At 37.5% G+C, this 26,271-nt stretch overlaps 1 protein-coding gene across 1 annotated transcript; it reads right to left on the reverse strand.

Moving 5' to 3' along the window:
- Positions 1-6,523: 6,523 nt before the first annotated feature.
- Positions 6,524-26,003, reverse strand: LOC135206116 (agrin-like). Its single transcript, XM_064237357.1, has 8 exons — positions 25,834-26,003; positions 21,866-21,916; positions 17,355-17,403; positions 13,913-14,068; positions 12,921-13,061; positions 12,393-12,557; positions 7,905-8,072; positions 6,524-6,825 (listed from the first exon to the last, which is right to left on the reverse strand). Exons 2-8 carry the CDS (start codon positions 21,899-21,901, stop codon positions 6,779-6,781), a joined length of 762 nt encoding a protein of 253 aa, XP_064093427.1. The 5' UTR covers positions 21,902-21,916; positions 25,834-26,003; the 3' UTR covers positions 6,524-6,778.
- Between the last annotated feature and the right edge of the window lie 268 nt (positions 26,004-26,271).

Raw genomic sequence — 26,271 nt, forward strand, 5'->3', positions numbered from 1 at the left:
GAGAATTACTTTGAGTCTTATGATCGTTTCCTTGGCAAACGAAAATCAAAATTCGAGAGTAAGTTTGCTTCCCCTAAGGGTTCGGATAATGTAACTAGTTTTGGTTTTGTGAAATATGACAAAAATAAAGAAATCAGGCCGTGTAGTATAGGTATGCACACAAGAGCTGGGTAAGGAGGCTACTCATCCCATGAATAAGTGTCCTAAATATGAAAGTTCTATTTTAAGTTTGACCAAAATGGGAAATGTGGGGGCTGTGTCAGATGCTCATAATGAGAATCTTGCAGATGCTTTTTTCGTTCTCGTTGTCGTACTGCTCAGAATGGCACATGGGATTTTTATGTGCTAGTCTCAAGATCTGGCGAATGTAAACATAATGCTGAAGCTAAATTTGGACCTTCAACTTGTGAAGCCTAAATCTGTTCCCTCTAATGCTAGGTCTCTTATTAATGATAAACCAGGAGTTTCTAGTAGTGCTATGTTATCCATAACAGAGGCCTTTGACTCAGCTTTGCCTACATTTACCAGTACATTTGAAGGGGGATTAAGGGTTAGGTGTTTGAAGGATAGTGGCTGCTAGTGTAACTTTATTTTTACCTCTGTTGCTACTGAACTTGGATTGAAAACGGTTGCCCAGCAAACAGATATATTGGACCAATTCTTTATTATTGAGGAAAGCCGACTATATCAACGGATAATGGAATAATTGAATTGGACCATTATCAAAATAATGCATCATTTCCAATGTTCGATAACACATGATATCCAATTTCGGTTTGATTAAATATCTCTTTCCCAGTGTTGGATATCCAACTGTGGTTCGATTCATAAACAATACAGTTGGATCTTTTGATTCAACTTTGTAAAAATGTTTTCATATCAGCAAAAAATTGAGTATCCTGCAAACAACTATGGATATCCATTATATATATTATATATATGTAATATTATATATATATATATATTATAATATATATATTATATATATATATACTATATATGTAATATATAGTATATATTTCAAGAGATTTAACAGAATTTCAAATTGGGAAAACATAAAAAAATGTGCCATAATATGCTAAAATAGAATTAAAAAAGTTTGTGTGTGTATGTAGCACTATTCAAACTAGACTGGTATCCAAAATTTTGATTTGGCACATTATCTTATAATTGCCCAATTTTAAATTTGGCAATTCTAAGCCAGTGTTCCGCTGTGAAGTAGACTTTGGGAATTGACGTTTTCCTATGTTATTTTACTTGCTTAACAAGAATTTAAAGTAATATTATGTCGGTTGGCTGTAACTAAACTGTAATTTACCTTTGAAGACTACACGACAGTACCAAAGGGTTCCATGTACCGACGTATAGAGTTCAGAGGTAAATTACAGCTTAGCTACAGTCGACCGGCAAAATATGACCTTAAATTCTTGTAAAGCAAGTAAAATAACATAGAAAACGTCAACTGCCATAGTCTACTTCGACTGCACAATATTCGAAGTTTTGGTTCAGGGCGAAGAAACTGAAAAAAAGTCGCCGTGTTTGATTTCTAGGGAGACATTGTTCGACAGGGGGGTACGAAAAGTACGAGTTTGTAAAGTGACGCGGGATTGTTAAGTAGAAATAAGGCGGTAAATAACAATAACCCAACAAATAATAACACTTCTACCTGAAAATTACTAGAACTTAGTTACACCAAAATACAATTGATCTAACTAACTAATAATAGAGTATAGTTTGGGAACTTTACCTTAAAGGGGTGGATGGTACCTTTACGAATGCGTGGAATCTCGTCTTCGATTCTTGAAAGTGTACCGTATCTTGAATCTTGAAATAAGATACGGCCAAATACCCGACGAACCACGACTACGGGTAGGTTTCCCCAACATTAAAGTTGGGCTGTCTGGATTACCCGACAGAGGTATTAACACACAATGTTGAAAAATACGGTCACTTTGAGAATATGGAGCGACGGTTGTTAGACTTCCAAGTAAGCTCTTGTTAAGTAATATGAAAAATGCAATTTAGGTATTAGCAGTGGGGAGGTGATAAGGTTTCTGATTGGTCGGAAGAATTGTGGGGCCGTGATTGTCGTCATTGAGGGAGGATGATATCACGTATGTGGAAACTAATGCCATATATTCAGGAAAAAAAAAGTGCAATACCGGGTAAAACAAACACGAAACAGGGTCTTGAAATGGACAGATAAGACGGGAAATCACAGAGGCCAGTTGGGGTTGGGGGTAATGTGAACTTTACACCAAATGTTGAGTAAAATCGTGAAAACGTACTTTCTTTTATAACTATAAAACCAAAGATATTGTGTATTATTATTAAAGGAAGTAATATTGCAATGAAATATTTTGGCAGGGACACCCAATTTACATAAAAATATAGTTTTGAATTCATACATACATAAAAATTATTTTGTTTTATATTTAATACAGTAATACCTCGAACTTACGCGAGGTTAGGTTCCAGACCCCCTCGCGCAAAGGGAAGCTTCACGTAAGTTTGGCACGGTCTCTGAAATTGCTAATAAATGCTTACTTCTAGAGTTTGAACACTAAAAGATGACCCAAATCATGCTCCCTAAGATTAGGCCTAAATTTTAAATGAAATTAAAGTTACTATAATTTGATTTAAAAGTTAGTTTAATACATTACCATAAAAAAGAATAACTGGTTGGCATAGGAAGAGTTACAGTAACTACTATGTATAAGTATCTACTTTCGTACGTATATTAACGTTACCCCTAATTCATGGGATGCCATTTTCTTTTTCTGTCAGGAGTAAAGTTTTCTTTGCATCACTAGGTACACTTCATAAGTCAGTCACAACGAAGACTCACGAATAAATAAAATAAAGACATGTATGTACAAATGTAATGTATGAAGATAAGTAATGTGTGCAGAGGGTGAAGGTAAAACTAAATAAGGGTAGATTACAGTTTCAGTTGACCGGACCGTGTAACACCATTTTGCCCGGTCCGTAATCCCTCCGCCAAGGTAAGTAGTTCTCGCAGATGACCCGCAGCCTACCAAACCCGACCCCAGCCGACCAAACCCGAACCCAACCCACAGACCGAACCCGAACATGCATCAACATGAAAGCCGATTCTCTTCGATATTTTTAATCTTGCCCAACTAATCTTTAGGACCTTCCAATTTAATTTACAGTATTCTATATTTTCACCCGCCCATGCCCAACTGAAATGTAAGAGCTCCATATTTTTTTCCCTCGTTTTATTTCTATTTTTTTGTTTTTTCCCATGCTTTGCCCCAAACTAATTTGCAGGAGTTCCATTTTTTTTCATTATTCGATATTTTGACTCTTGCCCACGATAGTTTTACCCGTGCCAACATAATCTGTAGGAGATACTTTTTTTCCCCATTATTCGATATTTCTATCCGAACATTCACGTTCGCTAGAAGTCCACGTGTTCGAACGCAGTCCATGTGTTCGAGCAAACAACGTGGCCTTGACTTTAACCAATGATTCTCGGAAATATTCATTTTGTTTAGTTATCAGTAAGGATATACGGGTGCCAGCCATATTTATGGACAGTTATATTGGTTATGATATTTATAATTGTTAACTTACTACACAGGGGGGTCCAGGGGGGCGAAGCCCCCCGGCCAGGTAAGGACATGCAGACTTAGTTTGGTTAGGTCGGTTCCTTTGGTTAGGTAGCAATCACTGTTAATATACTATACTGGGGGGTCCAGGGGGGCGAAGCCCCCCGGCCAGGTAAGGACGTGGAGACTAACTATGGTTAGGTTGGTTCCTTTCCGCCCCCGGCCGGAGGGGGGCAGTAAGGGCACGCGGCCTAAGTTTGGTTAGGTTGGTTCGTTTGGTTACGATCACCGGAGCTCCTACAGTTTAGTTGGAACAGGAGCTCTTACAGTTTAGTTGGAACAGGAGCTCCTACAGTTTAGTTGGAACGGGAGCTCATACAGTTTAGTTGGCACTGGTTTTTTTTGCTAGGGTTTCGTGGTTTTTAGTGTTCATTGCCGTCGTTTGGTTAGCCTAACACAACGGGGGACGGGACCTCCTACATTTTTGTTTGTTGTTACGTGAGCTCCTACAGTTTAGTTTGGCAACGGGTTTCGTCTGCTAGGGTTTTGTTGTTTTTCGTGTTCATTGTCGTCATCTGGGTTTCCCCCCACCCAAAAACCAAGGTTTCCCAATGGCTCCCCCTTACCGTTTTTCATTTGACTCGCATGTACTCCCCCACCCAAAAATAGTATATACGTCATGTAGGTGAAACTCTGGAGGGGTATCATCTTTAAATGTAATTAGTGCTCAGACCTTTAACAAGCTTATTATGTAGTTGAGCACTTACAGTGTTTACATGAAGCTCACCTTTGTATATGTTTTGTGTATATACTTAGTCATAAATAAACCACTATATAGGAAACGTCTCTTAAGAATCCTATCTTAACCATTTTAGCCGGAAAAAGTGCCATTTTTTTTATCATTTCGATTCTGCTGAAAAAGTGCTATTTTTTTCAGTTTAAATTCTGCCGAAGAAGTGCCATTTTTTTCCATTTCGATTCTGCCGTAATAGTGAAAAAAAAATCCTCATTTCGATTCTGCCGAAAAAGTGCCATTTTTTCCCCATTTCGATTCTGCCGAAAAGTTTTTTTTTTTTTTTTTTTTTTTTGTTTTTTTTTTTTTTTTTTTTTTTTTTTTTTTTTCCCGATTCTGCAGAAAAAGTGCCTTTTTTCAATTTCGATTCTGTAGAAAAGTGCCTTTATTTTTTTCAATTTTGATTCTGCTGAAAAAGTGCCTTTTTTTCCAATTGCGATTCTGGAGAAAAAGTGCCTTTTTTTCAATTACGATTCTCCGTAAAAAGTTCTGCCTTTTTCAATTTAAATTTCGATTCTGCACAAAAAGTGGCCCCCTTTTATTTTTATTTCAAATTTCGATTCTTAAAAAAAGGGACTTTTTCAATTTCAAATTTCGATTCTCCACAAAAAGTGCCATTTTTTTCGATTCTGCCGAAAAGGTGCCATTTTTTCCATTTCGATTCTGCCGAGATAGTGCCATTTTTTTATCATTTCGATTCTGCTGAAAAAGTGCCATTTTTTTCCAATTTAAATTCTGCCGAAAATGTACCATTTTTTTTCCATTTCGATTCTCCCGTAAAAGTGAAATTTTTTTTCCTCATCCTACCTAGATGGGTTTTGCATGTCATAATAGGCTAGACATAACGTATATCTGACTTTCACTAGGTAGTGAAAATAGGTCAAACTAGGCTATATAAATATTCAATACAACCTTTATTTTGTTAATCACGTGTTATGTTGGCTTATTTGTTATCCTGAAGATATCATTTAAATTTGACATGAATTTGGCGTGGTTCTGATATTTCTTTTATCATACTAGTGGTTATTCAATTTAAAAATAAATTAATATATGTTCTAGAAAATAAAGAAAAAGGGTTTGCTTATATAGTCTTGTGTATTGTAGACCTGGCTTTAGTTTCTAAAGTATGTTTGGGCTTTCAGATGTTGTGGGCCCAGGTTTACCAAACCTCACATTTCATAGTCGGATTAGTCTAGTTTTCTTTAGGCCTAAAGGAAATTTTTTTTAAAGTAAAATCTGAATGTACACAACCTAATCTATTCTGTTTTTTTTTTTTTTTTTTTTTTTTAATAGCCATACTATGTTAAAAGACCACTTCTCCCCCACATTTTTTTTTTTTTTTTGGACAGTGGTCGTGATCAGTACCTACCAACCTATATCTGAACTTTGATATTTACTTTGTCATATAGCTTTTTTTTTTTCATTTTGGTTAGATATTTGTTACCATAGAGTGTGGATTTTAGGTAGCAATTTATTAGCAGTTATTTGCAACTATAAAGGAACCATAATTAACTGGGCTAGGCACATCATATCCATTTAACAAGGTAGGACTGGCCTAACTTGAGTTTTCTAGCAACAAGGTTAAATTTAGTTTGTAGGTCATTGACAAAGTTAGGTGCAGTGTGTATGCTACATGTAATTGGTATGTAATGATTTCGCTCAATATTGCTTGTAATGATTACAGTGTTCTTATCCTCCATTCTAATGTTGCGGGTATTTATCACCTCCTTGTGTATGGTTCTCGTAAGTTGTGACGCTTTATAGCAATTTGACATCACTTGTTTCCTTCATTATCATGGATTAGTCTCGCTTATTTTTCTTCTTTTATTTTCTTGGAGCTTTAATCCGTTGTGTTCATTATCGTTGTCTGGGGTTACCTATTCAGGTGAGTCCCGCCTGCAGTTTTAGAGGGGTGTGGGGCACATGATTCTGGGAACATAGAAAACTGAAAAAAATTCCCCATTCAAGAAAGGAACGGGTAACTCTCTAGATCCAAACTTACAAGAAACTTAGCATAGTATTTGCTTTTTGGAACAGAAGATTATAGAGAGCATGGAGCATTTAGTGTCGGAAAACGAAGATAATGTCTTCGAAGGAATACCAGTGCTAAATGTTGTAATGTGGAATAAAATACAAGGAAAATGAAAACAGGGAATTGAAGTATTTTTTCTTTACAGTATTGAAGTATTCAACTACAACAAGCAGTAATCATGTGGCCTAGCCTAGAACGATATACAAAAACAATAAGAGAAGTGAAACTGGATATTGTAAAAAAAAGTTTAAATTATGTGACAATAATAATGATAATTAATATTAATAATGATAATAATATTAATAAACAGTGAACAGAGTGCAAACCCTATCTTAAAAAAATATATACTATAGTGAAGTTTCTCAGATGGCTTCCGATCTAGAACGACTTCTTTCTCTTCATTTTCTTCTCAGTCTTCACTGTATCTGTCGAAGGAAAACAACGGTTTTAATGATCAAGTTAATACGTTTCATAATATGCTGTCCATCCGTCAGATTTCGTATATGACATTATGGCACTGAAAACAATAGAATTACACTTTTTAAATGTTATTTTATGACTCTGTTAAGACATGCAGTAATTGATTCACCGAACAAAATCTTAATGTTGATGGTAATAATAAATCGTTTATGATTATGTCATCCTAAAGTGGTTTTTTTTTTTTTTTCAAATTCTGCGTTATTAAGATTTTTTCCTTTTCTGAATTTCCATATTTTTTTACATATCCTAAAATAGGCTTTTTTTAAACATGTTTTACAATTTGCATTTTTTAAAATTTGTTTTCTTCTCTGAATTTTCCTTTTTCTTTTAAATACTCCAGCTAGCTTAAAAAGTTTTGGGACTTACCTCCAGTGACGTCACTACTCATGAACGAGTATATTTTGGACATACGTTCTCATTCTAAAAGATTTCCTAAGAGTTTGTCTATGTAGGTCAAGCGAAAACCCCATTACATTACCTTGACCTGAATCATTGCAATGGATTTCACTTATGCATTGCTTGTATTCCAGCATATACGGGTCATTTTAATACCAGAATATTGGACAAAAAGACTGCATTGTAACGGCACTCAATCTTTCCAACTAAGGATATTCAGTATTTTTCTCATTCTTGGCTTATTAAAAATGCCCCTTGTATAGTATTTTGATTAATGCGTATTTTCCCATGCATGTACAAATACTTGCTTTAGTTGTGTGAATGTTTGCAGCTATGATTTGTTGTATGTAGTACTACTAAACGAACATTCAGAGAGAGAGAGAGAGAGAGAGAGAGAGAGAGAGAGAGAGAGAGAGAGAGAGAGAGTTTGTGCTAAAGAGAAGAAAACTTTTCCCTCCACGTCTGATGTACCCACTAGAACGCGTTAGGTCTTAGGAAGCGTTTATCGTGAAAAGTTTAGCAGAGTAGAGTTTCCTCCTTTTAACTGGGGTCTCTTAGGCCATTTTATCTTCTCATCTAACCTTTCCCACATCATACTTCCACTTTTCGTCATTTCCCGAGTCCTTACTTGCGCATTCGCATGATCTGGAACCCCAGAAATCTCTGAAGACGACTGCAGGCTTTTTCTGCTTTCCGCTGGATTGTATCTGGCAAGATATTTCCAGGCAGAAGGTGCCCAGGTACTCGATCGTCTCGCCCAGGTCGTATTTCTTGTTGTTGTACTTGCACTGGCTGCCTGTTGGTGAGAGGGAATCATTTGTTAGTGTTGGTCAGTCTAAATTGGTCTTTTAGTCTATAAATTGCTGTGAGAACGTATAAGGTTCTCTTGTTAGAGTGCTTAGTGCTTACTTGCATAGGCTACATCGTACATTGGCTACCTGTTGTTAAAAAAAATAAGGTTAAGATACAACTTATGTCAGAAATACAATGAAAGGTTATTTTTTCGGTAAAGTCCACCCACCTCCTACGTTGTAATTTATATTTTGCTTGGGTAAAACACGTGAAAGCAAGATATTTATTCTAAAACATTACCTGCGCAAATGCATAATAATAGCGGAAAAAATAATTATATTACGGGAAGTATGCATTTTTTCTAAGTTCTTTGTTATTGTTTCCACTGTCACGAAGAGTGGCCCTCGTTTGTTCGTATGTTTGTTTTCTTTCTACTTGACTCCTCCCCATTGCTCACTGCGACAATTTCTTCCTACATGCGCAGTAGCTCCACCTACTGATATCTGCCCTCTATGTCCATGTAATGTAATATTATTGGCTAATGGATTTTGCCCAGTCACAATTCTTATATATTTTTGTACTAAGTTTTGATTGGCTTATCATGAAAGACGACAGGTTCTTCCCCACAAAAAACGATGGCCTCTGTGTGGGAAAGTTGTAGGCACGCCTACCGAGACTGATGTGGTACTGTCACGATTTATATGTAATTATGAAGAAAGTTTACCTTCTTACGAGAACACGCTGTGTTACCAAGAGAAGTGAAGTGCCCCAAGTGTGATATGTTGTGCTTTTTAAGGTCGGATCGACTCAATAAGGTAAGAAAATTTGTCATTGTACAGTAAGTTCCAAAACGAAGCGACAAATTTTCAGAGAATATCGTTCGAAATTCACTAACTGGCAACTACAACTCGTAGCTGAAAAATATATATTTTTTCTACAGTGAAAGCTCTATCAAGCAAAATAAAGCTAACATATGATGCACCAAATATCAAATCTATGATATTTATAACAATCATAAGAAAAATTACGGTAATAGTAATTATTTTAAAGTATAAGCAATTACTTCAAACTATAGAAAACGAAACAATTTGAAATTTTCGTTCAACACAGGATTACCAACATTACCAATGTATATTTCGAGCAATGTGGAAACAAATATTTAATATTATAGTGTATTATCAATTATTTTAGCGAAGATGCATAAAACCATGCAAGATCAATAGAATGTGAAGGGAAAATCTCCGCGACATTAAACATAATCAACCATGAAAATGCCACCTAGGATTGCAATGGAGAAGTTGGGGGTGGTTGGTAGTTCTGATTCTAGCTTCTAGGACGAGCATAAAACCACCATCTTCGAGAAAGGCTCTGACTGCTGCCTGCTACCTTCAGGTGACTAGGCCTAGTTCCGGGCATTGCAAGGCTTACAATGCAGGGCCACTGTCTGTTATTTAGGCAAAGATAGAACCTTCAGGACGCGACACCAGACCTATCCTTGCACCTGGGAAACAGACTCGCTATATAAAAAATAAGAAAGTCGGTCGCAAACAACCAGAACACCCGTAAAATCACCATCTGGTTAAGTAGGGAGACGACCAGACCCCACCACCCCCCCACTCCAACCTCTACCTCTACCCACAATACTAACTCCACCTTTTTCACTTCAACCTATTACTTCAAATCTTCGAATCATATCCCAACCGTGAAATTTAAGACTGAATTTGCGTTAGTGGGGCGTATCATAAGGGAGTGATATCACCCAAATTCATATCACCACTGACAACCAGCAATCAGTTCAATCCAGTCAAGTATTATGCATAACAGAAATTTATGTGTTTTTTGGGGATATATACTATATATATATATAATATATATATATATATATATATATATATATATATATATAAAGGAAGCACCCGAGCATGACCAATAGGCTAGTGCTCGATTCTTAAAACAGACCTCTGGTTATTCCTGATAGATGAAAACGTCCTGAGAGAGAGAGAGAGAGAGAGAGCATAACAGGGGATACTCGAATTAAAATAATACTCGCCAAGCATATTCACACTATGGATCGTAGGGACAAGAATAGTCTCACTTATGCACTGAAAGAAAAAAAAAAAAAAAAGTGGAAACCTACGAAATACTTGTCTGGTGCGACCCTAAGCGCAATTCCGCATGCAAAAATTAGCAAAATCGAGAAATTCCATGAAATTATTAACTAACAAGGTGGAAAATATATTTCCTTGATTCTTGAAATAGTCCTTACCATGTAACCAACGCTAAACGCTCAAATAACTTGGATTTCGTTTTTTTTTTTTTTTTTTTTTTTTTTACATCAACTTGTCTTATTTATATTTCATTTAATCAGATTGCTAAACTTCTCTGTGCTTTATCAAAAGAAATCATAATAACTTTCGATATAACGCTATAAAAGTAGAAAGTTAATTTACAAAATATTAGGCCAAAGCTTATGCACACGGTTCCTGCTGCATTCTATGGTGAACTACACTTCATATCACACTTTGGAAGCCGCAGATGTTTCTTTGGGGGGGAAATTCTTTTTTTTTTTATTAATAAACAATTACTGAACTAACATTGATCATTCACTGGGGAAATACTTTGTGCGCTTATTCAGTTAATCACTGATACGTATTATCAGATAAATAGGATGACAATAATTGGAATAAATATACTAACTGGCAACCATGAGTTTCTATAGAAGTACGATCAATTCTGAGATTTGGTCGCTTCACTTCTGGAACTTACTGTACATCATTTTAGGCACGATTTTTTAAGGGGAAGGGGGGTTGCAGGGGGCAAAGGCCCCCCACTAAGTAAGGATAACCTCCCCCTAGGTTAGGTTTGGTGGTTGTGTTAGGTTAGACTGCTTCTCTTATTTTACTCATTTTCTGTATTACCCACTTTTGTAAATCGTGATTTAGAAAATGGGATGATTTAGAAAACGGAGCTCAAGATAGCTAGCTACCTTGTCCCGAGTCACTCCGTAAGTGCTCTTTCACCCTCTTATGTTTGTATGAAACATTTTTTTCTCCTAGTTTTCTTGTTGTTTTGTTGTGTTCCGATGTTATTATCGTGCGCAAAACCCTCGTTTTCCATTGACCACCACCCTAAATATCACAATGGTGGGAACCGGGGGTTTTGGGTGGGGGAAAATGAAAAAGAGCAATAAACGGAAGATAATAACACCAGAATACAAAAAAGCAACAAGAAAACTAGCAGAATTTTTTTTTTTTCATGCAAAAATCGCTGGGTGGACTAACGAAAAATTACCAAAACTTTTTTGAGACAGACAGTGACCATTTATGTTGTAAAAAGTAAGTTGCAAATGTGAATTCACTTTTATGGCTACTTCAGAAAATCTTTCTTCTTCTTCTTCTTCTTCTTCCCAGCTTTTTCCCATTTTTATATGGGGTCGCCGTTTCGGATGAGCCGTTTCCATCTATTTCTATCTTGCACTTCTGCCTCATCAATTCCCTTCTCATGTAAATCTCCTCTCACACAGTCCTTCCATCTCTTTCTTGGTCTCCCTCTCTTTCTTCTTCCTTGCACCTCCACTCCCATAGTATGTCTCCCAGCGTGGTCCTCATCTCTCCTCACAAGTGTCCATACATCTCAGTCCTCCCCTCCTGCACTTTCTTTGATACTTCCACCACCTTAGTTGACCCCCTTATGTAGTCCATTTCTGATCCTATCCACTCTTGTTACCCACCAGACATCCACCTAAGCATTCTCATTTCTGCCACATCCTCTCTTCTTCTGCTCTGCTTTTCTCATGCTTGCTGTTTCCGTACCATACAGCATTGCTGTTCTTACCACCGTCTTGTGAAATTTTCCTTTTAACCTAAGCGGCACTCTTTTGTCACAAAGAACCTCCCGAGGCCGCTCTCCAGTTGTTCCAGCCTGCCTGTACCCGATGTTTTTACTTCTTCTTCCATACTTCCTCCATACTTCAGAAAATAGTGGTATTAAATGTTCATCTATAGCAGACACGAAGTTCACCGTAAAACTGTTAAATGTTATTATACACTTGCCTATTCCTTCTAAATAATTTCAAAACTAAAGTACGATCATACATGATCATACCCACAATATGATGTTGTACTGGTAGGTATCATCTACCAAAATATATGGTGTTCCAGTTTATATTTTATCAAATAGTATAGACTTATGAATGCTTTCGTATAGAACTGCTAAGTAATTACATTATAGTTTTATTTTTTGTTTTTTTTAGTTTATTTATTTTTTTTTTTTATTTTTTTTTTTTGGGGGGGGGGGGGGGCCAGGGGGCGGGGTACAATCGTACTTGGGCCTGGGACTTCAGGGGCGTCCTCACAAGCAACCTTATGTGCCACCTTCAGGTATGAAGAGTTGCAGGCAGCCTTCAAGAGCTGGCACTCGTTGTCGTAAGTCACCTTATCTGTGCCACACACGGGCTTCTGGATTTCCGGGCAGGCGGTTGGGCATTTTCCTGTGGTCGAGAGAGCAGGTTACGCTGATGACTTTATGACGTAGTACGTGCATAATTATTACCCACCAGCATTTTAAAATCTGCCCCTTTCTGTCAATCATATGCATGGGAGAATATTTAAAACCCAGATCTGCAAACATATCCCCAACTTTAACTGACAAATAAATGGAGTAGCAGCCTAGGCCTACAGTTCCCATAAGTAGTTGAAATTGGGTAATTTATTCTATTCCTAACCTAATCCAATAAATGACGTCGAGAAGCTCTAACCATACTCGAAAAAGCAATTGTTCAAAAGCTTACAGATCCCATTAGTAAAAAATAGACGAGGAGTAACGCAGTCTCCCTCTTCACGTAATCTCTCACCACATTCTCCCTCGTGCAGGAGGTCTGTCTGGACTCTTCCACAAGGCGTTGCTGTTCCCCACAACTGGCATCCGTTCACGTAGGTTTTGTTGTTGGTGCCACACACTGGTTCCCAGCTGGAGCTGCATTTGGGGCATGGTACTGCGGGGAAGATAGAGGGGAGGGGGAGAAGAATGAAATAACCTAAAGATATGAACGCTGTAATATTTCTGGCTTAAAACCTTTGAATTTGTAGCATTTGTGCAGTGAGGTTACAGAGGTATCTAAAGCATGATATGCGCAAGTTAACTATAGGTCTAGATAGAGCATCAAAACGGTTCAGATACTTACAAGGTCATCCTCACGCACTATAATTTTAAGTATCTCCACCTCCATTGCTAACCAGAGCACCATAGATCGGATTAAGTATGGTAGTGAAAGTACTCCCCCGTTTTCAACAACGGATCCCCAAGACCTTACACTGAGAAGATAATCTGCTACTCTGCTAGCTACTGCAGTGATTATATCACATGCCTCAGACACCATAGACCCTGAGTGCCAATAGAATTTATAGCTGTGGAGTCACTCTTAGCTAATTCAATTATGAGAATTCCTCCCACTATTACCAACGAGAGCACCTGGCTAGTTAAATATGAGATAATCCAAGGTCAAAACAATTAAGAGAGTATCTCCAGTCATATTACTAATATGAGCAAGGCCAAATATTTATGAAATGACGGTGCAACCACTAAGGTACAAGAATCCCTCCACCCAGATATTGGCAAGAACAGCCTTGTGATCAGATGCTTTGAATATCACCCAGAGAAACTACAGTTAATGAAAGTCTCCAGCATTGTGAAACTGTTTGTCACTTGGCTAAGTCCATAGGTCCAAACCAGGCCTTTTCTACCCTTTGACGCTCAGGGGAAATGCCTGTGTTGGCATAAGGCCAGCTTGCTCTCAGCAAACCACACCTGCTTCTTATCTGAAGTTGACGCAGAGCCAGTACTCACCAGAGCACCTGCAGCCCTTGAATGGTTTGGTCTTGAGAAGGTACTTCGTCTTCCCCTTCTTGTTTGTCCTTCTGACGCACCTCAGGCGAAGGCAGTGGGATTTGTCCTCGTATGCAATGTCCCCAGACTTGTGGACGACTCCGTTAAAGAGACAGCCTAAGAAAAAACAAAAAAACGTCGTGAATATAAGAACCTTTCTTTATGAGGTTTAGGTACTGCTCAAGTTGCTGTAATGTTGTGATTACTAAGTATTTTAAATATGTAAATGCATTCACTCACATCCTCTATGTTATGATTAAGATATATATTATACATACATACATACATACCATACATACATGGAGTAGTGGGTTCTTCAGTGTAGTGTCGTAAGGTAACCAAGAAATACCAATACATTTTATGTGGTAGGTTATATTTTTTGTTTGAGGGATTCCCAAATTTTAAGCGGAAATGTAAAAATAAGTTTTAACAATTCCTTTCAGATTGGATAGCCATTACTCGTAAACCTCAGAGCAAGACGATTATTCGTACCCCCAGAGGAATTACATATGAAAATAATTTTTTGTCTTAATTACTCCGTATGATGTGAGGAATGACGAAAGCCTTTGAATATAATTTTTTTAGCTTAGCAGTTATCATTTTTCTTTGTAATGGGAGATTTTTTTACGCTAAAAACTTCACATTGAAAACATTTTACCTAACTTGAAAGATTTTCAACTTGGAAATGCCAAGATTTTTTTACATATATCCCCCACGAGTTTCTCATATTGAATATTCATTTATTTATGCACAAGCTAGGTGTCTGAAAATTTTACCCAAGATGTATTACGAGAAAAACTTACTGGAAAATTCCCTCGAACTGGAATTTCACCTCTGGAAACTCAACATTAGATCCCGGAAGCATATTAATCCCGAACTTGAACAGAATATACCGTGACCTTCGCTGGGAAAAAGCGGGACACCGCCATATCCTAAAAACTAACCATAGAATCATCTTGAAATTAATCTCAATGTGTTTCTCACACCTAATTATGTCCTGTAAACTCAATCCCAGTGGATGAGCGAAGGAAGCTAACAGTTGCGCCTCGTGATCAGCGCCTTGATCGCGCGTGAACTTTCGTGGAGTATTAGGGAGTGCCGGAGTGATTGGATGATTAACTGGGGCGAGGGCGGTAATGAAATGCTCTCTCTCTCTCTCTCTCTCTCTCTCTCTCTCTCTCTCTCTCTCTCTCTCTCGTGGTCCTTGTCACCAACCATTACAATCATTTCCTAGTATTAGGCGACCAACCCTCTCTCTCTCTCATTTAAAAATATTATCGAACATTACATTCGTTCCCGCTTACTGTATAAATCAGCCACCTCTATTTTTCCTCTTATCCATACATTCATTCTTCTCTCCTTATTCCTCCTAGTATATACGCTCTCAGCTTTCTTCCCTTCCTTATCACCTACCAATGCTGTAAATATCTGCTTTGATATACTGAGCCACAACTCCCTTTCACATCACTCCATTCATAAAAGTGAAGAGCCACGAGGAAATAAGCATCTCGCCTTAGACCCACTTTTGTACTAAACCAGTCACTTTCTCAGCTGCATTAACAGGCTTCACTTCCATAAGACATTCGAGAAGAGGATCTGGCCTTTAGCAATGTAAGAAGGGATTAATGTAAATTTGGGAATGTAGCAGTTAAAAGGTTTAAGAATAGGAAGGTTCCAGGAGACAAACTGAGGTGTGGTGATGATAGGTTAAACTACTTTAGCTGACCAGCATGTGGATGGTATATGTCAAGGAAATTCGCTTGAAAAGCAGTTGTTCCATTTCACAAGAAGACTGTACGGATGACTGAGGTACAGTATTACCTAGGATATCTGAGAGGTTATATGGTAGGGTTCTCACAGGAAAAATATGACAGTTAACAGGAACATTGACAAGGAAGGACAATGTAGGCTTAGATTAAGACGTAATTGATGCTACGTGATAGGGAAGGTGTTGAATAATGGTGTAGAAGGAATTATAGGTATGTGTATATAATACACACACATACGCATTTGTATATGAATTAATTTAAAAAGGCATATGAACAAAATAAAAAAGTAAATGTACACAGCCTTAATCCTGATCTCTAGTAACTGTGGAAAGAAGACAAGTGACGCAAGTATTTATATACAACGTGCAGGTGTAGAATAACGACTCTGCTAAGATTAAGAGTTGGTGGTGAAAAAAAAAAAATTTTGCCACGAATGTTAGGGGACGGGTTGTTGTAAGACGTTTGTTCTGCTTTTAACTTCATTAGCTTAACAAAGTCTTAGAAATTAATCTTTTGACGTAGTTAGATTTCTAGTGGCCCCTCCGCCCCCCCCCCCCCCCCCCCCCCCCCCCCCCCCCCCCCCCCCCCCCCCCCCCCCCCCCCCCCCCCCCCCCCGCCTCTCTTTCGCCAGTAGATTCATATAATGAATGCGTCAGGAGGCCATTGGATATCTGGCTCCATAGAGGATTCAATTTCAAGATTCATTCCCGAGCAAGTGTTTCTAAGGAGCCAGACACCCCTTCCCCCACCCTCCCCCCCCCCCCCCCCCCCCCCATCCCTCACTGGTCAGCCCAGGTGCTAGCTAATGGATCCAAGACTCTACCCTCCTCCCCCCCTCCCCCTTCAAAGAAAAAAAAAGTGGTTAACTAACTAGGTTAACTCCCCTCCCCTTCCTCATAGGACAAGGAAAAATAATCAACAGGTATAGTTCTGCCGAAGTCGTTTTTTTCCACACCTGTATGTCCTTTGTATACCTTCTTTCCATTAACCATGGCTTTGGCTTGAAATATATATACCTTAAAGTGTGTGTGTGTATATATATATATATATAATATATTATATCATATATATATATATATATATATATATATATATATATATATATATATATATCATTCGAGCTACAAATGTCCTTTAATATCTAATTCGCTCAACCTCGGAATTGTTGAGGGTATATTTTGTTTTTATATATGTACCGAAGGGGAATTTTTTGTTGATAATAATTTCGTCCCCTCATATGATCGAACCACCGTCCAGTGGACGGGAATGAAATCAGGACAGTGATGTTATCAAGTCGGCCAACAGAGAAGCTATAAGTTTATATATGAATCACGGTGATGTGATAATTATTCATATATATATATATATATGTATAAGTATATATATATATATATATATATATATATATATATATATATATATATATATATATATACACTCTAAGGTAATATATATTTCTTTCAAACCAAATCCCTGGTAAATGGAAAGGTTAATATACATCTCGGTTATCCCGTGAAATTTCGTACCCGAGATTTTTGGGGGTGGGTAGAGGGTGAAGGTGTTTGGGGATGTGAGGGGGGGGGGGGGGGGGAAGGTTTCGGTAAAATTTAAAATTTGTTTTTACTCGAACTTACCTTCGACCTTCTTCTTCTTGCTCTCGGCTTCCCCTGTCGCCACGACCACCTACCGAAAAACAAAAAAACAAACGAAGGATAGGTTATAGGTTAGGTTGATAACGGTGATAAAATGTTCATTGATGAAATGAAAAAATATTGGTAGTGCTGCAAGCATATTATTATCGAAAGCACTTCAGAAATGTCTGCCAAAAGTAGAGGAACAAAATATGAAATCAAAGAAACAAAAGGGTACATACAGGCTGAATTTCAGTAACGAAGCATTCGTGATATGTTTTTTCTTTAAAGGAAAAGATTCGAAATTGAATATCTTACAAATTACAGAACGATTTCATACAACTCGTGAGGTAGTGAGACTGCTCTACATTGTCACACAATACTGATCGTTATGACTGTGCGACATTGAGTCCAAAGTACCTTGTTTTTCAAAGAAAACGTAAAGTTATCTTTCATGCCATAATTGCTTGGAAGAAACGTAAACACGGACTTCATGTTAGCGTTGTGTGTCTTCGTTATTTCGGGTGTTTTTCACAAACAGTGAAACGAAAGTTAATTGTTTCTCTCCTCTTCGTGCCTTATCAAGGGAACGTGACTTTTGGATAAGCTACCATGACATGTTGATGATAACACATGAGATTGGAACACCATAATTGCGTTGAACAACAAAATAAGTATCTAAAGGTCACAAGCCCCTTTCATTCCTTTTGCTGTGCCTCCTTTCATATTCTCTTTCGTCCATCTTAATTTTCGTAACAATTGATTCATAGTGCGACTGTGAGGTTTTCCTCCTGTTACACTTCTGAAACTTTTTACTCTCCATTTCCATTTCAGCGCTGAATGACCTCATAGGTCCCAGCGCTTGGCCTTTGGCCTAAATTCTATTCTTTAAAGTCAAAGTGGGATGTGATGCCCTCTCGATGCCCATCACCTTCTTGGCTGCGACCAACTACAATGGACTCATTTCCAGGGTATTAATCGCCTCGTAGGCCAATAGAGTGTTAGTGGGATTGGACGAACGTGCTCATATATATATATATTATATATATATATATATAGTATATATATATATATATTTTTAATATATATATAGATATATATATATACATATATCTATGTAATATATGGTATATATATATATATATATATATATATATATATATATATATTATATATATATATATCTATATATATATATATATATTATTATAATTTAATAATAATATATTAGATATACATATACAATAGCTATTTGTATCTATATGTGGTTATATATATATATATATATAATAATATATATATTATATATATTATAATATTATATCTATATATAATATTAGAAATATATATTATAGATATATATATAATATATATACTATATAATTAATCTAATTGTTATATATATATAATGTGTGTTTATTTGTGGATTGTAACATTAAGCTTTTTACTTCATTAGTATATTAATTTCCCCATTGCATCGTCCAATAGGTTATTAGCGAAAATGTGAGAAAGTTGTCATCACGATTGAAGATCAGAAATGTCTGCTGAATCGCATTAGAATTACGTTCACTGCTTTACTGCGCATGCGCCAGAGAGATTCACTTGTTACCAGCCAAACATGTGTACAGGCGTAATTAATAGCACCTGCACCATTACGTTTCTGTACTGCACGTGTTCATCCATCCTGTGCGAATATTGTTCTCGAGGAAGATGGAAGGAGGCTTTGGACCTCTTCCGGATTTTAGCTTGGGAAAAATATGGAGTCAAAGGATAAATATTTTCAAATTTTCTCTCTCTCTCTAAGTGAAAAATAATGCAGTGGTCCTTGTCACATTCATACTTTAGTCCGTGAATCATGAACTAAGCTGCTGTGCTAAAAATTTCCATCACATTAGCCACATAATACTCGGAGTGTCAGAAACACATCAAACACACACCCCTTCCACGCCCCCCCACCCAACCCAACCCCCGCCTCTCCTGAACAAACACCCTGCTTCAACTTTTGTGCCATTCACATTTCAGCAGCCACAATCCTCTTCCATAAAGGGGGATTTGGCTTAACAATCCCTTCATACATTCCCGCCTTGGACTTCATTGGCTCTCCAGGCCTCTTTTTTTTATCTGTTGCGTACACCCTTCGCTACTTACCGCTTTTGTTTTGTTTTAGTTTAAGCTGGCTTGATACCATCACGCCATTATGACTCTGCCCCCTTTCCCATCCTTCAGTCATCCGTTGTACTAGCTCCCAAACACCCATTCAGTTCAACCTCCTCCGTTCTTCTACAACTCAAATTGGCATTCATTGCTCCCTCTTCCTGGTTGTCTCTGGCCTTTATAAAAGGCTTACTATTGCTCACATTTACCCTGAGGTTTCTCCTACCGCAAGCACTTGTAACCCTGTCTAGTTTCTGCAGTTTCTTTTCCTTATCCCTAATCTATACTGTATCATCTACTTGCATCTTACATTCCACGCTCCATTCACAACCCACTTCCTTGTCCCCAAACTCTTCACCTGCATGTAATGTTATTATATTGTAACTTATTGAATTACTCGATGCAGCCTTGTTTCAGACCGCATTTACACCAAACCATCCACTAACAAACTGCACATTCCAATACGTTTTGCTTCGATCATAAGAATTCTTTAAGCTTCTCCAAACTTGTCTCCAGTTCCATATATCCATAACACCCTCTACAGTGACTTTCAATTGATTCTAGCGAGAGCCTTTTCAAGGCCTATATGTGTCACTCGCAGCTTTTTCCATTTCAGTGCCAAACTTCTAACATAATTGTTTTTCTTAACGAACACTCTCGATTCATACTCCATCTCCCTCAGCTAACCCAAACTGTTTATTTCCCTTCAATTCTGTCAATGTTTATCTCGTAAAAATGTGCTACACACGGTATTATATGGATATTGTGAATTCTGCGTAAACTTAATCGCTTGTCGTTTCCTGCTTCAAGACTCTGGGGGAAACGATGACTAGAGAGAGAGAGAGAGAGATCCATTCGTCCTTATCACTGTCTCGAGCTAAGAGGCCTAATGTATATGCTTCTTGATATCACAAATAAGCCTATTCATGTGTACCTGCACTCGACCACCTTACTTATTTGATGCTGCTTTTGAAGATCTGGATATCTGAATGGGACAGACGAACCTTAGAAGATCTTTGTGAAGAGTGAAAGGTCAATTATAATTTTCACTTCGTCCGTATTAGTAACGTGCGAGGATGTGGCTGTTGAATCCCCTCAAATTTATCAGTATTTTAGGCTTCAGAAGAAATATAGCATTTGTGGGATGGAACGCATTGTAGGCCTGGGTTAGTCTGCATCTAAGAATTAGGGTGTGCTAATAGGGGAGTTAGAGTGTAAGGACAAAAATTGTAAAATGGTCTTACTGGCTTACGAATGAGGTTGTGCTTGAGTGCCCCGTAGTCGGGGTAGTGCCGTCAGTGCACCTCACGTGGTGTACTGTAGCCATTACTTATGGGTCTTTGCAGCGTCCCTTCGACCCCTAGCTGCAACGCTTTTCATTCATTTTTTACTGTAACTCCGTTCATATTCTCTCTACCATCTGTCTTTCCACCCTGTCCTAACAATTGTTTCATAGTGCAACTGCTTTAAGGTTTTCCCCGTTACACCTTTCAAGCCTTCCTAACTGTCAGCTTCCATTTCAGCGGTGAATGACCTCATAGGTCCCAGCGCTTGACCTTCGGCCTAAATAAGTAAAAAAAGAGGAGCTCAAATAACGAAGGGTGAAGTTTGTGGCTTTTACGACTCTCCCGAGAATGAGATAAACAAAAAGCGTCATTTGAGACAAAGGACTTTGTCGTCGATGGGGGAAGGCAGCATTAATTGACAAGTGTGTCCTCAGGAGAAAAGAAAATAGGCTAAATTTTGTCTCCTTTATGTCAGCTACACTACAGACGTAACCCACATCCGATGAGATGTAACGAAAGTCATGGATTTCTCTTGTGATCAGTTTTCGAAACAGCATTTTTTTCTCTGCGTCGGCTGTAGTTTTTGCCGATTTTTCTGTATTTGGGGAGTGTGTTTTTCATGGAGGGTAGTGTTATCAGTGCACCTCAGGTGTGGTGCACTGTAGGCATTACTTAGTTCGTTGAAGCGTCCTTTCTACACCTAGCTGCAACCTCCTTCATTAACTTTAACTTTACCTCTGTTCATATAGTCTGTTTCTTGCATCATACTTTCCACCTTCTAATTATTGTTTCATAGAGCAACTACGAGGTTTCCTTCCTGTCACATCTTCACACCTTTTTGGCGATGAATGACCTAATGGAACCCATAAATTGGCCTTTGATTTAAATTTTATATTAGATTCCATTCGATATTTGAGTGGAGAAATTAAAAGTGAGGGTTAAGTGAAACTTTCCACCGCGTGCTCTTGAAGGTTTACAAAAATGGACAAAGGTGCGTCGTGAGGGAATGTCACAACAATTTCACTTAACGTTTACTCTTTCAAAGTCTTAAGACTAAACAATCCGCAGACTTACCGTGACCACGAATAGGAACAACACCAACACCTTCATGTTGAATGAGTCACTCTGAAAATAGACAGAAGAGATGGAAGCTGAAACGTCAATCATAAAGAAAAAATTAAGAACATTTTAGTGATGGAAAACCTAAGTGCCGGGAATTCGTTTTCTGTGATGATGTAGGGACTAATATAATAACAATAATAAACAATTTTTAGTAATACAGTTCGTCTTCTGGGATGGTGCGGGGAATATTGTCAATAAATGATGCTGATGATAATAATAATAATAATAAATAAAATAATAATAATAATAATAATAAACAATAATAATGAAGTGTTATAATAAATGATAATAATAATAATAATAATAATAATAATAATAATAACAATAATAATGAAATGTTTATACTTACTGAATAATTTTATTTACATTTGACAACATTCTCTATTCACAATCTTGAGCTTTGAACCATTAAGATCTCATAACGCACGAAACTTGTAACGAGGCTATACTGTCTTAATATCAGTCTAAATATAACAATGTCCTAGTATAAATGATTGGTGTGGTAAAGGGATATAATCATCTATGAAAAGAATGGTATGTCTCTATTGATATATGAAAGTTGTGAACTTGATTCTGTACGGGAGAATTTAAAGTTGCATAATTTAGATTTGAGAAATGATATGCAGGTTAGATCAGGTTAGGAATACAGATATTATCAGACATAAAAAGAGATTTTTGATAAAGAGTAAAAGGCAACTTAACTAGGAACCTGATATCCGTTTCTAACCCCAGGCTCATAAAAGACAAAAATACGGGCTTAAACGCAAACAAGTGTGTATAGATCTTCCTGTATCTTAAAGAAAGGAAGGTTATAAGTCATCTCGGGCCGTCATGTCCTTTCCAAACCCGGATGAGAGGGAGGGGTTGGTCTTATGTCAACGCTACTTATATACTGTTTATATTATATTGTGTTGTAGTTCTTGCAACAGGCCTTGGAGGTCTGATGCTGGGGACTGGGAGTAGGGGTTAAGATAGGATACCTAAAACCCCACTTGGTGATATTAGAGCTTTAAGATCTAGTAAAATATCAAATCATACATAAATATATGTATGTATGTATATATATATATATATAATATAATATATATATATAATATAATTATATATATAATAATAATCTATAATATATTTATATATATATATATATATATATATATATATATATATATATATATATATATATAAATATTATAATTGCCTTTCTTATTTAAGATGTCATAAAGTGTGGTAGTATTGAACGAAGTGTACGGGAATTTATTTAAACATTAACTTTGTGCGTCGATTTTTTCTTTATAGCGAAATTATTATTATTATTTTTTTTATATCTTAAGGCCACGAACTCGTCACTAAATATATCGCGCATTTCTTAGTTTTCGTAGACAAACTATCTTCCGTTGCTATTTGCCACCAGTTATATTCGCCTTAGCTAGAATACCGAAATGAGTAGAGTTACTTTGAAGAAAATAAATGAATTATTAAAAAAAAATAAAAGAAGCCGAAAATTATGCGAGCCATAATCATTCTGGTTTCGGTCACGTACTACGTCCTAGAACATCGTCAAGTGCGAACACCTCGAAAAGCATCAAAATGTAAAAAAAATTCCGAAATCCCTCGAAGCACATTTATCGCATCGATATCAAAACTTGCATCCTGTTTGCCAAAAAACCCCAACCGATTAGAACCGGTGCGAGCGACAAACGCTCCCTTGGAATAGTCTCTCTCTCTCTCTCTCTCTCTCTCTCTCTCTCTCTCTCTCTTAACAGCATGATTGACAGGAGCGCGTCGGCGCATTGGCATCGCAAATTGAAGTTTCCTTTCGCCCTGATTTAGCTGCTCGGGGCGCACATTCCAACTGAAGATAACTTTTTTTTTTTTTTTTTTTTTTTTTAAGGAAAGAAACGTTTAGCGTCGTTAACAGGCTTTTTGGAAACCGCCCATAGTCCCTCGTAAATTATAAATTCAGGATTTTGAAACCCACAAAGGGAAACGATAGAGTAGATACGCAGGTTGATAGTCTATTGTTCTTGGGAACAAAGCTACTTCTGAATACGTGTTGTTTTTCTGGTTCTCTTTTATATTATATGTAAAATATGTACACACACACACACACACACACACACACATATATATATATATATATATATATATATATATATATATATATATATATATATATATATATTGTGTGTGTAAAGAACCTGTTTTCCATAAAATTCAAGCGTAAAACACTTTGGCAGTTGTTTCAGATATCTACGCAAGAAGTTCATTATCAGCCCACCAACAGCACCAACCCCCTTAAGGGAGCACTTGAGTTGCTTACTCATTTTGCTAGCCAGCGTTCTTCCGTTAGTTCTGCGAGACTATAATTAAATCGCCATTTTCTTAAACCCGTCCTATCCATACATAACATTTCAATCTTGGCCCAGATGAATCCATTTTAACAACTTTCATCTTTTCTCGTTATTTTCGAATTCAGAAAATCACACCAAGCTTTTGCTTTCTGGGATTTGCTCTTTCGCGCTGTCCTCGGGAGGCAAGGTGGGGGCGGGGGGGGGGGGGGGGGGGGGCGGTGCGGCGTCATCTGTTTGGTTCTTCACCATTTTTTTAAACATTTATAAAAGCCACTCCCGTAGATCGTATGAATCACGCACTCGCATTCTTTCACCGTATGTACTAATATTCATCGTAAGTCCTCCTGGCCTCCCCTTATCATCAATAGATTAGTTTTGCTAACTTATTTTAAATTTTTCCCTTTATAAATACTTTAAAACCTTTTCTTCTATAGCTAATTTTGTATTATCAACATCGCAATAGCTGTTTAACATGCTATTTACTACCGTTTTTCTTATCCTTTAAATATACCTCCACTTTAATCATATAAATACCAATCATGGAGACATAACACCCTTACCCCAGTCCCACTTTTGCACCAAACCAGTCACTTACTCTCGGTGACACTTAACCCAAGCGGTAGTGTTGCCATAAAAACCGCGAATCACTCTTAAAAACATACATTCCTCATATATCCTCAGTACTGTCCACATCATATCTATTATTTACAATCTGTGAATCAGTTTTGTTTTTTATGTCCAGTCATGTCCCACACTTTTTCCCTTATAATTTCAAACCTTTTTGAATACTTTTTCCACGCACCTTCTTCTGGTTTAATGCACAATATTAATCCCTGGTTAATACTTCCTAATACTTTTTGTACTTACAATCCACATGTAATGAAAGTACTCAGATTTTTTTTTTTTAAATACCCGTATTACTGAACTGGATAGGGACTTTCACAGTAATGCTGTCAGATTTACTCTGTCTTTTCTACTCTTGCATCATCCATTCTGTATTCGCCAACCTTTCAAAAAAAAAAAAAAACTGGGAAATTGGCAAGGAACTGACAACCCCATCCCATCTTTTAACCAATGACATAGATACCTATATAATATATAATATATAAATATATATATATATATCTATATATATATATATATATATATATATTATATATATATATATATAATAATCTTGCTTAAGATTTAAGAGGGTCTCTCGCGTGTTCTAAAATGTTGTTCATTTTTCGTGTCATCGAACGAAGTACATATTTCAAAACCAAAAATAAATCAAAAGAAAAGCATTGCCTAAATCCTTTTATCGACGAAAACGTACCCCCCGTGACCATTCATACTCTAAGGAAAAAGCACCGATACTTAGGGACCTACAAAGACAACCCTCCATTTATCCAATCAAGGTCTCAATTAAGACCAACAGCCGTGAATCGCACGGTTGCCAGAGGTGAGATTTGAGCATTCTTGGACGTGATCTGGGTCACGTCAAACACTTCTTTGGTCTCTAATCGTGAGTAAAAGACCGCTTTCAGTACGGTACACAGCAAAGGGAAATGAATGAATAGAAGTTACCTTTTCTGACGGAGAAAAGCCGAAGAATGTCTCGTCTACCTTTGGTGGGTTGTTGAAGCGTTCACGAGCCACACAGCACAGCCTGAGGAGTGTCGGAGAGTCACTTCCCCTATCTCTCTCTGGATGCTCGCTTCTGGAGGGCACTGGATGCGTACTGGTTGTGGGCCAACCGCACACTGATCACCGTCTCTATCCCTTCATGACTGGGAACGTATAATTGTTCGTGATTAAAGCTCTGACGCAGTTGCTCGAACCCAGGCCTCATTCGCACGTACGAACGAATGGCGCGCTTCCTCTGCGGTGGTGTCGTCGTCGCCTGCTGCTTGCTTGTCGCAAACACCTGCACCGATGGAAATGGCGCTGACAGGAGCGGGCCAAATACGGGATGAGGGGCTGTTATCTAAACGAGCCTCTGATTTGCTGCGATCGGTTTCAGCT

The sequence above is a fragment of the Macrobrachium nipponense genome, chromosome 29 (assembly GCF_015104395.2).
Source record: "Macrobrachium nipponense isolate FS-2020 chromosome 29, ASM1510439v2, whole genome shotgun sequence".
Taxonomy (NCBI): Eukaryota; Metazoa; Arthropoda; class Malacostraca; order Decapoda; family Palaemonidae; genus Macrobrachium; species Macrobrachium nipponense.